Here is a 15963-nt window from a genome sequence, read left to right as displayed (position 1 = left end):
TTTTATTTTTTAAGGAGATTTCTACAAGACTTCTCAATCTCTTCCTCACTCTGACACTATCAAGGCATAAAAGGGCAATTCATACTTAAAATCTCTTTTACATAAAAAAAAAACTTAAAAATCAGTTGTGTTGGCTTAGTAGGGTCATCAAGAACTGTGAAGGGTCTGAGAACTCACTCTACTTGCAAGCTACAAGTTAGCCTGCCACAATTTCCTGGAGGCTGGCAGAAGACCTTGAACTTCTGGATCAGGGACAAGGACTTTACTTCTCATGGTACACAGCCAGCATGACCTAGAGACTCTCATCCATTCTCCCATTCCTTGAGCTCCATGGGGGGCCCAGGTAAAGCCTGTGCATGCTTTCTGTTTGCATGTGTGTCATATCCAAACTACCCTGAGCTTTGAGAACCAAACCATAGGTCTCTAGAGTTTTGCCCTGGAGGGAGCCAGTATCTATATTGTTACTTAAGCATTCTTGAAAATACGGCCCAGAACAAAAGCAACCAATGCCTTGGCTCACAAGGCAATACACTGGTAACACCTACATCTCTACCTGGGGAGCAATTTGGCTTGCACAAAGGGAGTTCATGTCATTGGAAGCAGCCTTCAACCAACAACCGGTTAAACACCTCGACTGTCTCACTTTGCAGCGTGGGTTACTCTGAGATGAGCTTCTACGCTGGATCTCCAAGTTCCCCAGTGGAACTGAGCTCTGGTTGCCCTGAGTGCTAACATGCTTGATAACGCACCTTTTTTCCATCACCTTCCACTCACTGTCTTGCTTTTTTACCCTCCTACTGGCGTTTCCTGGGGACCACTTCCCAAATGAATTACCCCTGCCTGAACCCTCTTTTTGAGTTTGCCTCCAGGAAAAACGAAACGAATCAACATGATGGAGTTAATCTTCTGCAACATACAACAAAACATGGAGAATATTGCAATGAGAATTCCCAGCAAAAGAAGAGCATCAGAAAAATCAGACAGCTGTCAGTGTATTCAGATTGGCATGGAATTCTGGAAAGTTCTCTGTTCTTGCTAGATTTGATCTCTGCTCCCTTCTCCAGTCCTCTCTATCTACACTCCCTTTTAACATGCTCTTGTTCCAATTACCCTGACAATTACATATACTGTACCTGGACAATCACATTACTGTTTGGATAATTTGGACAATTACATGTATTGTTTCTAAAGCACTTTTCACTTTTCAAAACTCTATCTGTCCTTTAGCTGTCCCCTCAGTGACTTCCTTTAGAAAGCCTTGTCCAGACTTGTCCAGACTGGCTTAGACACTCTACAAGGTTTCCACATGACATTGCACATGGAGTATTATAACAGCCTTTCACTCATGTGACCACTAAAAAAAGAATACCTCCTAATACCTTTTGACCACTGAAAAAGAATACCTAATACCTATTTGTTGAGTGAATAATAAGTGGGATTAATGACCATTGACAAAACAGTCTTTTACACAGATTTTCCGTCATTTAATCTTTACACCTCTGGCTTGAGGGCTATTCTTGTCATCACTTCCTCCTGTCCATGAGAAAACCAAAGCCCAGAAATGCCAAACGGCCCTCCATCATTCAGCTAATTGATGGTAGAGTAAGGATTTGAACCCAAAGGTTGATGAATCCAAATCAAATCACTTTTTTTTTTTTTTTGTAAAATTTGAAAGTCGAGTTACAGAGAGCGATATCTTCCAACTTTTGAATCACTCACCAAATGTGTTAGTAAAATGGTACCATCTTCCTAAGCCCAGCCTGGCTTACTAGAAGTCAGGTGGCCAAATCGCCCAATCACAAGCATCAGCTCCACCCCTACCCTAATGGGATTTGCTGCTCCCACCTCCTTACCTCTGTAAAGCTATATATGACCTGTTCTCCCAGTATAAGCTGCTGTTCTCTCTGCATGGGGAGGTAGCCTGTCGGGTTTCCCCCACCCAAAAATAAACTTTTTCCCTTACTCTGGTGTTTGGTGTGTCTTATATTGACCTTTCAAAGTGGCTGCAGTGGCCAGGGCTGAGCCAGGCTGAAGCCAGGAGGCAGCAGCTTCCTCTGTGTCTCCCACATGGCTTCAGGGGCCCAATCATTTGGGCCATCCTCTGCTGTTTCCCAGGCAATCAGCAGGGGCCTGGATCAGAAGTAGAGCAGTTGGAATATGAACTGGTGCCCATGCGGGATGCCAGTGTCACAGGCGGTAGCTTTACTTGCTATGGCACTCTCCAAATTGCGTGTTCGTAAAACATGGAGATGATTTTGAAATTCAAACTAATTTTATTTGGGGTAGAAATTGGAAAAAGCAGAATGTCAAAGTTTGAGAAGATATTCACTCCCCCAACTGGTAGCTGTAGCTCTGGGAAGGTGGGAGAGGAATCACATGAGGGGAAGAAGGAACTCAGAATCCATGTAGAGACTCAGGTCTCAATACTGCCTCTCATGGCCACATGACCACGTGCGCAAGCACCTCACGGTTGCTGAAGCTAGCAGTCACTGTTACTTGATAAGACGGTCCCTAGGCTGAACCAGGTGGGGAGCCTATCACCTTGAAGACACACATGATTTGGATTATTGGCCATTATTTTTCAAAGATGTTTCACCCTCAAATGAAATGCAGGATTTTGTAATACCAATTCATTACAGGTGTTTTGTTTGTTTTTGTTTTTGTTTTGACAGGCAGAGTTAGACAGTGAGATAGAGAGACAGAAAGATCTTCCTTCCGTTGGTTCACCCCCCAAATGGCCACTATGGCCAGCGCGCTGCACTGATCCAATGCCAGGAGCCAGGTGCTTCCTCCTGGTCTCCCATGTGGGTGCAGGGCCCAAGGACCTGGGCCATCCTCCACTGCCCTCCCGGGCCACAGCAGAGAGCTGGACTGGAAGAGGAGCAACCTGTGTGCCGGCACCACAGGTGGAGGATTAGCCTAGTGAGCCACAGCGCCAGCTCATAACAGGTTTTAATAGACACCATGTGTGCAAAGTGGATAGAAATTATTTACTAAATGGTGTTATTCCACACAACTGCTGCCTAACCCTGCAGTGTCATGAAACTACTCAACGCTCAAAGTCACAGTGCATTCAGAGATAGAAAGCCATTATAGGGGCCGGCGCCATGGCACAGTGAGTTAATCCTCCGCCTGTGGCGCCAGCATCCCATACAGGCACCAGTTCTAGTCCCGGCTGCTCCTCTTCCAATCCAGCTCTCTGCTATGATCTGGGAAAGCAGTAGAAGATGGCCCAAATCCTTGGGCCCCTGCACTCACATGGGAGACCAGGAAGAGGCACCTGGCTCCTGCCTTTGGATCGGCACAGCTCCGGCCATTGCAGCCATTTGCAGAGCAAACCAACGGAAGGAGGACCTCTCTCTCTGTCTCTCCCTCTCACTGTCTGTAACTCTACCTCTCAAATAAATAAATAAAGAAGTCATTATACACCCTGCCGAGTGGGCCCACATGGATTCCATGTTTCTCTCTTGCCTTCTTCTCTCCTTCATTTGTTCTCTGCTCCCCTTCATTTCTCAGCTCCTCAGCTCACATGGAGTGAAAGAGCCAGGTTGACACTCTGGTTCAGGATGCCCTGTGCTGGGTCCTGCTGCATCTACCTAGTCCTGATGGTCCCCACTCTTGTCTCACTCTCTCTGCCCCCACCACAGGACCCTGGCTGTTCCTTAAACATCTCCATTAGGTTCTGCTTCAGGCCCTTGCCCCAACCATCCTCCCGGTCCAAAATGCATCTTCCACATAACTCATTCACTCCCTCCCTTTGGTCTCTGATGTAATGTCAATATCAGAGAGGCCTTTTCAGGTCAAAGACCAACACCATCTGCCACCTCTGTGGGCACCTCCTCTCTCCTAAAAATCTCATTTATCATCTGCTTAGTTCCCACCTCCCCCCTCCTCCTCCCCCCCTTAAATACAAACTTCATGAAATTAGAGACTTCATCACTTTGTTGCCTGCCATATGATCAGTAGCAAGTACTGTGCCATCTATAACAAGCATCTACTGGATATTTGTCAAAGGAATGAGGAAATGGATACAATGATTCTTTTGTGCTAATGTAAATAGATCAATGAGGCTAGGACCTTATGATTTTGACACTGAATGCATTTGAAAACCTGACCTATGAGCCATTTTGTTGGCTCAGATTTCCTATTCGATTCTACAGATCTACAGTGATTTATTTCTGTATTAAATGAATTGTCAGTGCTATCCTAATAAAGAATGACTTGACTGCAGCTTTTCCTTCAGTGTATGTTTTTGTGCTGAGAAACTTGGGAATAACTTGGTTTTTGACTAAATAACTTGCAATATTCTGGAAAACAGCTCAATATCTTCTACATATGATAATCTGATTTTCAGAGTATATCAGCCCATTCACCATACTACAGTTTCAGTAACTAGAATTGGAATATTATTACATATTTCTTATCAGAATAGTTATATTATAAACTCACTACTTTCTGAAATTATGCCAGTAAGTCAAAATTAAAAGGATAAAAGTACTGGTAGTCTCCTAACTGGGTTATTGGGAAAAAATCATGAAAACCAAGTTAAAGCTATGTTAAAATGCTGGCAAGAGGGGCTGGCACTGTGGTATAGTCAGTATAGCTGCCACCTGGAGTTCCAGCATCCCATGTGGGTCCCGCTTGGAGTACCGGCTGCTCCACTTCCATTCCAGCTCTCTGCTATGGCCTGGAGAAGCAATGGAAGATGGCCCAAGTGTTTGGGCCCCTACAACCTTGCTTCAGATTAGTGCAACTCCGGCTATTGCAGCCATTTGGAAAGTGAACCAGCGGTTGCAATAACTCTCTCTCTCTCTCTCTCTCTCTCTCTGCCTCTGCCTCTGCCTCTGCCTCTCTATAACTCTGCCTTTCAAATAAATAAATAAATCTTTAAAAAGGAAAAACTGGGCTGGTGCCATGGCTCACTAGGCTAATCCTCCGCCTGCAGTGCCAGCACACCGGGTTCTAGTCCCAGTTGGGGCGCCAGTTCTGTCCCAGTTGCTCCTCTTCCAGTACAGCTCTCTGCTGTGGCCCAGGAGGGCAGTGGAGGATGGCCCAAGTGCTTGGGCCCTGCACCCACGTGGGAGACCAGGAGGAAGCACCTGGCTCCTGGCTTTGGATCGGCACAGCGCGCCGGCCACAACGCGCCGGCCGTAGCGTCCACAAGGGGGGTGAACCAATGGAAAAAGGAAGACCTTTCTCTCTGTCTCTCTATCTCACTGTCTAACTCTGCCTATCAAAAAAAAAAAAAAAAAAGGAAAAACTGGGGCCAGTGCTATGGTATAGCAAGTAAGGCCACCGCCTGCAGTGCTGGCATCCCAGATGGGCACCAGTCCCAGTGCCAGCCACTCCTCTTCCGATCCTGCTCTCTGCTGTGGCCTGGGAAAGCAGTGGAAGATGGCCCAAGTGCTTGAGCCCCTGTACCCACGTGGGAGACCCAGAAGAGGCAACTGGCTCCTGGCTTTGGATCAGCACAGCTCCAGCCATTGCAGCCATCCAGGGAGTGAACCAGCAGATGAAAGACCTCTTTCTCTCTCTGCCTCTTCTTCTCTGTCTCTTTAACTCTGACTTTCAAATAAAGGAAGGAAGGAAGGAAGGAAGGAAGGAAGGAAGGAAGGAAGGAAGGAAGGAAGGAGGGAGGGAGGGAGGGAAGAGAGAAAGAGAAAGAGAGAAAGGAGAAAGAGACAAAGAAAGAAAGGGAGAGAGAGAAAGAGAGAGAGAGAGAGAAAGAAAGAAAGAAACTGCCGGCATGAGGGTGGGCGTTTGACCTAGCAATGAAGTCCCTGGCAACCCTTACTGCTGGCTGCACTCCCAAGTCCACCTGACTGCTAAGATGCACCATGAGCAACGTTGATGACTGGGGTTGCTGGGTCCCTGACACCCATGCAGTGTACCTGGATTGAGTTTCCATCTCCTAGCTTTGGCTTTGCCCAGCCCTGGCCACTGTGGGAATCTGAGCTGTAAACCAGTGCATGGGAGCTCTTTTTCTCTTCCTTCCCTCTCACATAAGGAAATAAAATCTTAAAAAAAAAAAAAAAAAAAGGTAATAACTAGCCGGGCGCGGTGGCACGCGTCTGTAGTCCCAGCTACTCGGGAGGCTGAGGCCGGAGGATCGCTTGAGTCCAGGAGTTCTGGGCTGTCGTGCGCTATGCAGATCGGGTGTCCACACTAAGTTCGGCATCAATATGGTGACCTCCCGGGAGCGGGGGACCACCAGGTTGCCTAAGGAGGGGTGAACCGGCCCAGGTTGGAAACGGAGCAGGTCAAAAGGTAATAACTAATATTTTTAAGTGCTGGCATGTGACTTCATAGAATGCTGAAAATTGACAGCCTATATCTGTGTAACTAAGTGCAAGAGGAGATTTGAAAAAAGCTGATCGTAGCCAGCGCCACAGCTCAATAGGCTAATCCTCCGCCTGCGGCACCAGCACACCGGGTTCTAGTCCCATTCGGGGCGCCGGATTCTGTCCCGGTTGCTCCTCTTCCAGGCCAGCTCTCTGCTGTGGCCAGGGAGTGCAGTGGAGGATGGCCCAAGTGCTTGGGCCCTGTACCCGCATGGGAGACCAGGAGAAGCACCTGGCTCCTGGCTTTGGATCAGCGCAGTGCGCCAGCCGCAGCGCACCGGTCGCGGCGGCCACTGGAGGGTGAACCAACGGCAAAAAGAAGACCTTTCTCTCTCTCACTCTCACTCTCACTCTCTCTCACTGTCAAAAAAAAAAAAAAAGCCGATCGAGTTCCTTTATTGAGGCTGTAAAATGATGCCTGATAGCAGGGTATAGGACATAAGGGAGTAGTGGGAACCAAGGTGAAACAGAAAGCTGGCTCCCATCTAACGGGCTGGCAGGCACTACTCAGCTAATGTGGGAAGGTGAGCTGAATTACCCATTATTTTTATGATGATTCTGAAACAAATTTTTCTGAGAAATCTTCTGATATCCAAGACATGTTGTGGGCAAATGCATCTGGAAGTTCCAATTTATGAATTCAGGTTTAATATAAAAATCTTCACTCATCAACAACAGGAGTCACTGTGCACTTACTCTTCATGTAGGATCTCTCTCCTTAATGTGCTGTACATCGTGATTTAATGCTATAATTAGTACTCAAACAGTATTTTTCACTTTGTGTTTCTGTGTGGGAGCAAACTGTTGAAAGCTTTATTTAATATATGCTAAATTGATCTTCTGTATATAAAGATAATTGAAAATGAATCTTGCTGTAAATGGAAGGGGAGAGGGGTCGGGAGAGGGGAGGGTTGTGGGTGGGAGGGAAGTTATGGGGGGGGGGAAGCCATTGTAATCCATCAGCTGTACTTTGGAAATTTATATTCATTAAATAAAAATTTTTAAAAATCTTCACCCAAACACACACAAAAAAAACAGAAAAATAAAACAAATTGAATTGAAATTCAATTTCATTAGATCCTTGCTTTATTAAAATATCCCACCTGCTGAGCTGACATGATCAACTCACTTGCTATTTAAATCTCAAAATGACAAATGTAAATACAATATAGGAGCAGTATATTTATAATATTCCATATTGTAAAAAAAAATTCTTTCCAAGTCTATAGAATGGCTCTGTCCAATATGTAATTTTAAATGTTCTAGTAACCAAATTTTCAAAAATGTTTTAAAAACCAGGTGAAGTGTTAAGTCAACAACAGGAGTCACTGTGCACTTACTCCTCATGTAGGATCTCTGTCCTAAATGTGCTGTACATTGTGATTTAATGCTATAACTAGTACTCAAACAGTATTTTACACTTTGTGTTTCTGTGTGGGTGCAAACTGTTGAAAGCTTTACTTAATATATGCTAAATTGATCTTCTGTATATAAAGATCATTGAAAATGAATCTTGATGTGAATGGAAGGGGAGAGGGGTCAGGAGAGGGGAGAGTTGCAGATGGGAGGGAAGTCGGGGTGGGGGGAGCCATTGTAATCCATAAGCTGTACTTCAGAAATTTATATTCATTAAATAAAAGTTAAAAAAAAAAAAGTAGGTGAAGGCCAGAGCTGTGGCTCACTTGGTTAATCCTCCGCCTGCAGCGCTGGCATCCCATATGGGCACTGGGTTCTAGTCCCAGTTGCTCCTCTTCCAGTCCAGCTCTCTGCTATGGCCCGGGAAGGCAGTGGAGGATGGCCCAAGTACTTGGGCCCTGCACCTGCATGGGAGACCAGGAGGAAGCACCTGGCTCCTGGCTTCAGATCAGCATAGCTCCAATATATTCAAAATACTGTCATTTCAACATGTCACCAACATTTTAAGGGGGCAGCTTTGAGGCATAGGTTAAGCCTCCACTTGGGGCAACGGCATCCCTATGAGCACAAGTTTGTGTTCCAGCTACTCCTCTTCCAATCCAGCTCTCTGCTAATGGCCTGGGGAAGCAGTGGAAGACGACCCAAGTGCTTGAGTCCCTATACCCACGTAGGAGACCTGAAGGAAACTCCTGGCTCCTGGGTTCAGCTTAGTCCAGCTCCAATCATTGGGGCCATTTGGGAATTGAACCAGTTGTTGGAAGATCTCTCTGCCTATAACTCAAATGAATGTTTATTCTCAAATAAATAAATAAATATTTAAAAAATTAAAACCTTATTAAGACCTTTTTAATTATTTTAATCATACAAAAATTTTTAATCCAAGATGTATTTTATATTTACAGCACATCTCAGTACAGAGTAGTTACAACCAAGTGCTAAAAACTACGTGTTGGGACAGGAGTTTCGCCATGGTGGTCAAGATGCCAGTTAGGAAGAGCACCTGTCCCACATTCGAATACCTGGATCTGATCCCCAGCTCCAGCTCCCACCTCCAGCTTCCTACTGGCACTGACACTGGAAGGCAGAGCTAATGGTCCAAGTAGTTGAGTTCCTGCCTAACACACATTTGTCATGGATTGAGTTCCCTTGTTCCTGACTTCAGTGTGGCCCACTGCCACCACTAGGGGCAAGTGAGGCATGAACTAGAAAACTGAAGTTCTCCTTCACTCTCTGTCTCAGAAACAATTAAAGAAGAATTAGAAAGAGGTCAGCACTGTGGTGCTTTAGGTTAATCCTCCGTCTGTGGCGCCAGCATCCTATACAGGCACTGGTTCTAGTCCTGGCTGCTCCTCTTCCGATACAGCTCTCTGCTGTGGCCTGGGAAAGCAACACAAGATGGTCCAAGTCCTTGGGCCCCTGCAGCCCCATGGGAAACCTGGAAGAAGCTCTAGGCTCCTGGCTTCAGATCAGTGCAGCTCTGGCTGTTGCAGCCATTTGAGGAGTAAACCAGCAGATCCAAGACCATTCTCTCTGTTTCTCCCTCTCACTGTCTATAATTCTACCTCTCAAATAAATGAAAAAAAAATATTTTTAAAAAAAGTAGAAATTTTATTAAATGTGAATAGTTAGCATATTAGACAGCACACTATATGTTTATTATTATTCTTGCATTTTATTTATCATTTATTTTTATTGGAAATACAAAATCTAACCATACCCAACCAAAAAGCTGGAAAACATCAAAGAGAGTTTGCTCTTATTCCTTTCTGTTTTAAGATGCTCCTCATTTATTCTTAGAATAGTGAACAAATATGCTTCCTTTTTATCAACAATGATAACTTCTTGACTTTCACTTAGATATAGAAGTGACAGATTCTGAGGCTAATACTATGGCGTAGCAGGCTAAACACACCACCTGCAGCGCCTGCATCCCATATGGGCACCAGTTTGAGTCCTGGCTGCTCCACTTCCAATCTAGCTCCCTGCTGATGCACCTGAGAAGGTAGCAGAAGACGGCCCAAGTCCTTGGGCCCCTGCACCCACATGGGAGACCCCGAAGAAGCTCCTGGCTCCTGACTGGATTAGCTTAGCTCTGCCTGTTGCGGTCATTTGGGGAGTGAACCAGCAGACAGAGACTTCTTTCTTTCGCCTCCTCTTCTCTCTGTGTGTAACTCTGACTTTCAAATGAATAAATAAATCTTGAAAAAAAAAGAGTGCAAGTTCTCAAGGAGTGAGAAGGCAGGCACTTTTGACCTTGATAAAGATAACTTTTAGAGAAAGCAAGCATTCTGCACCCCCAATTTCCACCATGACAAACCTGCCTATTAACCTGTCTGACTCTTCACACTACAATTAACAACGTTCTTCAAAATGTTCATAGAGGGGCTAGTGTTGAGATGCAGCAGGTTAAGTCACCATCTGTGACACTAGCAACCCATATGAGCACCAGTTCAAGCCTACTTCCTCCCAACCCAGCTCCCAGGTAATACACCTGGGAAAGCAGTAGATTATGGTCCTGCCACCCATGTGGGAGACTCAGATGGAGTTCAAAGTTCCTGGCTTTGGTCTGGCCCAGGCCCAGCTATTGCAGCCATTTGGGGACCAAACCACCAAAGGGACAATCTCTCTCTCTCTGATACAGGCAGACAGATGGAATAAAATTAATTATGAAGGACCATGCCCTCACCATACCCCTGTGTGATCTAATTCCCCTACCTGTATACTCACCTACCAATCACTCTGTGTGACCACTCCCCTTTGGAGCAGATAAAAGATCCGGGACACAGTGGACCTGGCCCCTTATTCTCCCTCGCTGCCCTGGGTATCCTTGTTGTCCCACGCCTTTGGGGCGCATGGCCTTCAGGATGCCCGCGTTCATTTCGCCTACACTTTGCTGCCCGTGCTAAGCTGCTTGTGGCTGCTCATAACCAAACACGTGCTGCACATAGCTCTCAGCCTTCTCTCTGCTCGGTATGGACCCCAATTTAATTTCCAGACTTCTCCTTCTCCCTTAAGGAGAAACCCTAATTCCCCTATGCATTTCTCTCACTAAATAAAAAGCTTAAAAACTAACCATGCTGCCTGGTCTATTTGAGCCAGTATTCAGAATTCTCTGAATTCATGGCAAGAACCCACAAGGCTTATTAATTTCAGAAAATATTAATAAGCAAATCAGTAATATATCTACCTCTCTATCTGTAAGCCTGCCTTTTAAATAAATAAATCTTTTTCATGGAAAATTGAATTAAAAGATAAGTTTATTTTGGGTCAAAAATCTTTGAAATCCATGTACACTAGGTGTCTAAAAAGTTTATGAAAATGCATATTTGTGGTGTTCATTAAAATGTATTTGAGGGGCTGTCATTAGGAACAGCGGTTAAGTTGCAGCCTAACTGCATATTGGATTTCCTGGATTCAAGTCCCAGTTCTGCTTCCTAGTCAGCGCCCTGCTAATGTGCACCCTGCGAGGCAGCAATGATGCCTTCAGAACTTGAGTCTCTGCCACCCATGTGGGAGCCCTGCCCTGAGTTGTGGGATCCTGACTTTGACTTGGCCCAGCCTGGCTATTGCTTGCACTTGGGGAATGAACTAGCAAATGGAAGATAGCTCGCTTGCTCGCTCACTCTCTCTCTCTCTCTCTCCCTTTCAAAAAATAAATGAATACATTTTAAATGTGTATTATGCAAAAACTATACCTGGACTTCAGAAAACTTTCACAGCAAAATATATCTTTTCATTGTATTTTTCTACTAACTTTCTGAAGTACTCTCCTATTCAATCTTCTATCAATAAACACACAAGTTGACTGTACCTTCTGTTATTACAAACAAACCCACATATATCTGTACGTCATCACTGCATGTCTCTGTAGGACAGGCCTCCGGAGATGCTGGTCCCAGACAATGGCTTTCAGATGCAGTTCCTCAAGGAGGCTGACTGAGTCCCAGTCCCACCGCCTGCCCTGGAGATGGAGAGTGGCCTGAAATGCAGACTGCGCCCTAACACACAGCCCCAGAGCACTTGATGGCTGCAAAGACCAACACTGAGAAGTCACCGAAGACAGCAAAAGCAAATCGAGTGCCAGACAATCAGGTCACTACTTCAAAGCAGTAAAATATGTACTAACCTGGTGCAGCAACCAACACAAAAAACACGTGCAAAACAGGCATGATGTGCCTGCAAGCTCCTGCCAGTGCTCTGCTGGCTTCTGGGGAGCTGACCCAAGATGGGAGGACACTTCTCAAAAGAAACACCCCGTTCCTAGGCACCCTGTGAACACAATCCCATGACTCCCTCGTCTCTCAAAAGGGCCAAAGCTCCAGCAAGGGGCTTCGCTTAAGCCAGGTGAAAACACTCCCAGTGTATATTTACACTTTGTTTGCCAAAGGATTTCATTTAAAAAATGATTGCAGGCCACTACAGTGCATTGTCTTGCCCTGCCCTACCCCGTTTGTCACACCCAAGCTCAGAATCAAGACCCAGAAGCTCAGCTTACCAAGTTTACCAAGGCCTTACAAATCGCTAGGCAAGGTCAGTACGTAATCAGACAAAGGTGCAGTCTGCTAATTGGCTTCGAGCCGATGGAGTGCTCCTTGATTAGTTTCAGGTAAAACCCAGGCAGGGCAATCAGCTTTAAGATGGTTGCTGGGAGAGATCCGGCCGGACGGAGAGTTCACTTAAAAACTTCTTGAAAAGCAGCGAATTGGTGACGGAAAACCTCATCGAGGTCCACAGATCACGTGAAGTTTCTTTTTTTTCCTCTCTCTCTCTCTCTTTTTGACAGGCAGAGTGGACAGTGAGAGAGAGAGACAGAGAGAAAGGTCTTCCTTTTGCCGTTGGTTCACCCTCCAATGGCCGCTGCGGCCGGCGTGCTGCGGCCTGCGCACCGCGCTGATCCGATGGCAGGAGCCAGGTACTTATCCTGGTCTCCCATGGGGTGCAGGGCCCAAGCACTTGGGCCATCCTCCACTGCACTCCTGGGCCATAGCAGAGAGCTGGCCTGGAAGAGGGACAACTGGGACAGAATCCAGCACCCTGACCGGGACTAGAACCCGGTGTGCCGGCGCCACAAGGGGGAGGATTAGCCTAGTGAGCCGCAGCGCCGGCGCGAAGTTTCTTTAAATTGTGAGGCTCAGGGTCAGCGCTGTGGTGTAGTGAGTCCTGGCTGTTCCACTTATGATCCAGCTCTCTGCTGTGGCCTGGGAAAGCAGCAGCAGATGGCTCAAGACGGCCCTTGCACCCACATGGGAGACCCAGAAGAAACTCCTGGCTCCTGGGTTCCGATTGGCCCAGCACTGACCATTGCAGTCATTTGGGGAGTGAACCACCAGATGGAAGACCTCTGCCTTTCTCTGCCTCTCTGTAACTCTGGCTTTCAAATAAATAAATCTTTAAAAAAAAAATGTGAGGCTCAACAGCACTTTGCAGTTTGGGAGTTTCCGCCCCTCCCTGTTAGACCCTACAGCTTCTCTCACTTCCCTGCTTGGATCCTGTGGGCATTCCCGTGAGCAAGCTCCAGTTTAAAGGTTTGGATCAATCGCTGCCTCCCTAGGAGTCCACTGTTGTCATAGGATTATGCAAGCTCAGATACACTTAACAGAAGGATCACATTGAGAACAGACCCAACTCGGCCTTGCTCCAGGTGGCTTGGTGGCTTTTCAGAGGGGTGCTTACGAATGTCCTGGAAGGGATCACATGGGGGTGTCTCCAAGCCACCTGCTGGGAAACATGTCTGAGAAGTATGCTTACAGAAGACTCTCGAATAGGTGCCCTTCCTTCTAGCTCAACTGTGTCCTCTTAGTTAATTCACTGCCATCTTATACTAGGACTGCTTAACGCTCAAATTCCCCAACCTAGTGTCTGCCTCTTTACTGACCTCCCATTACCAGTCCATTCCCATATTACACTTCCTAAGTATCAGGGAGGGTGTCTGGTGGAGCAGTTAAGACTGCTCGGGATTCCTGCTGCATCTCATATTGGAGTGCACAGGTTCAAGTCTTGTCTCTGTTCCCCATTCCAGGTTCTAATAATGAGCCCCCTGGGAAGCAGCAGGTGATGACTTAAGTAGTTGAGTCCCTGCCACCCACGTGGGATACCCAGATTGAGTCTCTGACTCATGGCTTCAAAGTGGTGCAGTCCCAGCTATAATGGGCTTTTGGAAAGTAAACTGCAGATAGTATCTCTCCGTCTCTCTCTCACTCTCTCTCTCTGTCTCTCTCTCTCTGACTCTCTCTCTCTCTCTTTCCTCTCTCTCCCCATAGAATTCTTCACTAGTGCCTGAAACAACTCACTGTTTGTAACAGGTCTGGTATCTGTGTCCTTTTGTAGAATTGCAATTCCTGGGCAGGGACTTTACAATCATCATCTTCACTGCTGAATCCCATTGCCAGAACAAGTATCTAAGACTAGCTCATGAAAAAACCATCAATAGCCTCCTGTTCCTCCAAAGATCAAGACCAGGGGCTGGCGCTGTGGCGCAGCGGGTTAACACCCTGGCCTGAAGTGTCGGCATCCCATATGGACACCGGTTCTAGTCCTGGCTGCTCCATTTCTGATCCAGCTCTCTGCTATGGCCTGGGAAAGCAGTAGGAGATGGCCCAAGTCCTTGAGCCCCTGAACCCACATGGGAGACCTGGAAGAAGCTCCTGGCTCCTGGCTTCAGATCGCTGTAGCTCTGGCCATTGTGGCCATCTGGGGAGTGAACCAGTGGATGGAAGACCTCTCTCTCTGTCTCTACCTCTCTCTCTGTAACTCTGTCTTTCAAATAAATAAAATATATCTTAAAAAAAAAGATTGGGGCCAGCGCTGTGGCACAGCAAGTTAACACCCTTGCCTGAAGCACCAGCATCCCATATGGGCGCCAGTTCTAGTCCCAGCTGCTCAACTTCCAATCCAGCTCTCTGCTATGGCCTGAGAAAGCAATGGAAGAAGGCTCAAGTCCTTTGGCCCCGTACCCACATGGAAGACCCAGAAGAAGCTGCTCGCTCCTGGCTTCCAATCGACACAGCTCCGGCCGTTGTGGCCAATTGAGGAGTGAACCATCAGATGGAAGACCTCTTTCTCTCTCTCTCTCTCTGCCTCTCCTCTCTACGTGTAACTCTGACTTTCAAATAAAATAAATAAAACTTAAAAAAAAAAACAAATATCAAGACCAAATTCTTTTAAGATTTATTTATTTATCCAATCTGCTGGTTTGCTCCCCAAATTGCTGTAACAGCCCGTCTGGGCCAGGCTGATACCAGGAGCCTGGAACTCCATCCAGGTGTCCCACATGGGTGGCAGAGAACCAAGCACTAGGACGATATTCTGCTGCTTTCCTAGGTGCATTTGCAGGGGGCTGGATTAGAAGCAGAGCAACCACAACTCAAATTGGCGCTCCATCATGGGATGCCAGCACCACAAGATGTGACATACCCAGGTGTGCCACAACCCACCATAAAGACCAGATTCTTTCTCTTGATCTGTGAGACTCAGCAGGCTTAGTCCTACCTGTATCTCCAGATTTCATCTACATCCATCTTTTGAGCCAACCACTCTGGCTCTTTTTTATATTTTCAAGGACATCAAACTTCTTCGACCCCAAGGCTTTGGCACTTGATGTTTCATCTGCCTGACACACACAGATCTTCCTGTGATTGTGTCTTTTTCTCTGTCCAGCCCTCAGGCCCAAGAGGCCCTGGCTACACTTCCCTGATGCTCCTATTTGTAGCTGACCCTCATCGTCAATCCCTCTATCTAATTGCCCCCTTTTATTTTCTTCATAGCATTTGCCACCTGCTGAAATTGTTTTCCTTTGCTTTGTTTATCAGTCCCTCCATACCACTTTAATATGTTCATTTAGAGACTGTTTGTCTTGCTTGCTGCAGTATCTCTGGTGTCTAGGGTAGTGCCTGGAAACCACTGAGCATTCAAATATTTGTTAAATAACTGAGTGACTGCAACAGCTCAAGGAGGTAGCAGTTATTATCCCTGTTTTATACAAAAGAGGTCTAGAGAGAGCTCATCTATTGCAGGTATAAAACTAGGATTTAAACCCAGACCCCGCTCAAAATTAGCATCTGTCTGTGCCCCAATTCTTCTCCCATGCCCCTCTCTTTCCAGCTCCACGGCTGCTTCAGAACTGTTTTTGGGAACCCATGTATATAAAGGGAATTCAAAAGGGCTGTGAAAATTGAATTAAAAGATAAATTCATCAGCCCCTGTATAG

At 46.4% G+C, this 15963-nt stretch overlaps 2 protein-coding genes and 1 non-coding gene across 5 annotated transcripts in view; 2 read left to right on the top strand and 1 right to left on the bottom strand.

The window, feature by feature from the left end:
- Positions 1-12061, bottom strand: part of LOC100359044 (cadherin-related family member 3) — a 106712-nt gene extending 94651 nt beyond the window's left edge. Inside the window, exon 1 of one of the 3 annotated variants that reach the window (XM_089305993.1) lies at positions 11884-12061. In XM_089305993.1, coding sequence (XP_089162119.1) covers positions 11884-11926 — 43 coding nt within the window. In that variant the 5' untranslated portion in view covers positions 11927-12061. The remainder of the gene's footprint in view (positions 1-11883) is intronic. The other 2 variants (XM_089305992.1, XM_089305994.1) reach the window with 2 other exon arrangements.
- On the top strand, positions 6051-6352 carry LOC149124327 (signal recognition particle RNA). The gene has a single exon (XR_016215189.1).
- C10H3orf49 (chromosome 10 C3orf49 homolog) overlaps positions 6065-15963 on the top strand; it is a 31060-nt gene continuing 21161 nt past the window's right edge. Inside the window, exon 1 of the mRNA XM_089305996.1 lies at positions 6065-6267. The gene's annotated coding sequence lies outside the window, so the exon portion shown is untranslated. The remainder of the gene's footprint in view (positions 6268-15963) is intronic.

Source organism: Oryctolagus cuniculus, chromosome 10, assembly GCF_051225735.1.
Source record: "Oryctolagus cuniculus isolate XC-2025 breed Fujian yellow rabbit chromosome 10, ASM5122573v1, whole genome shotgun sequence".
Taxonomy (NCBI): Eukaryota; Metazoa; Chordata; class Mammalia; order Lagomorpha; family Leporidae; genus Oryctolagus; species Oryctolagus cuniculus.
Note: the sequence above shows the minus strand (reverse complement) of the source record. Positions and strands in the feature narration are given on the sequence as shown.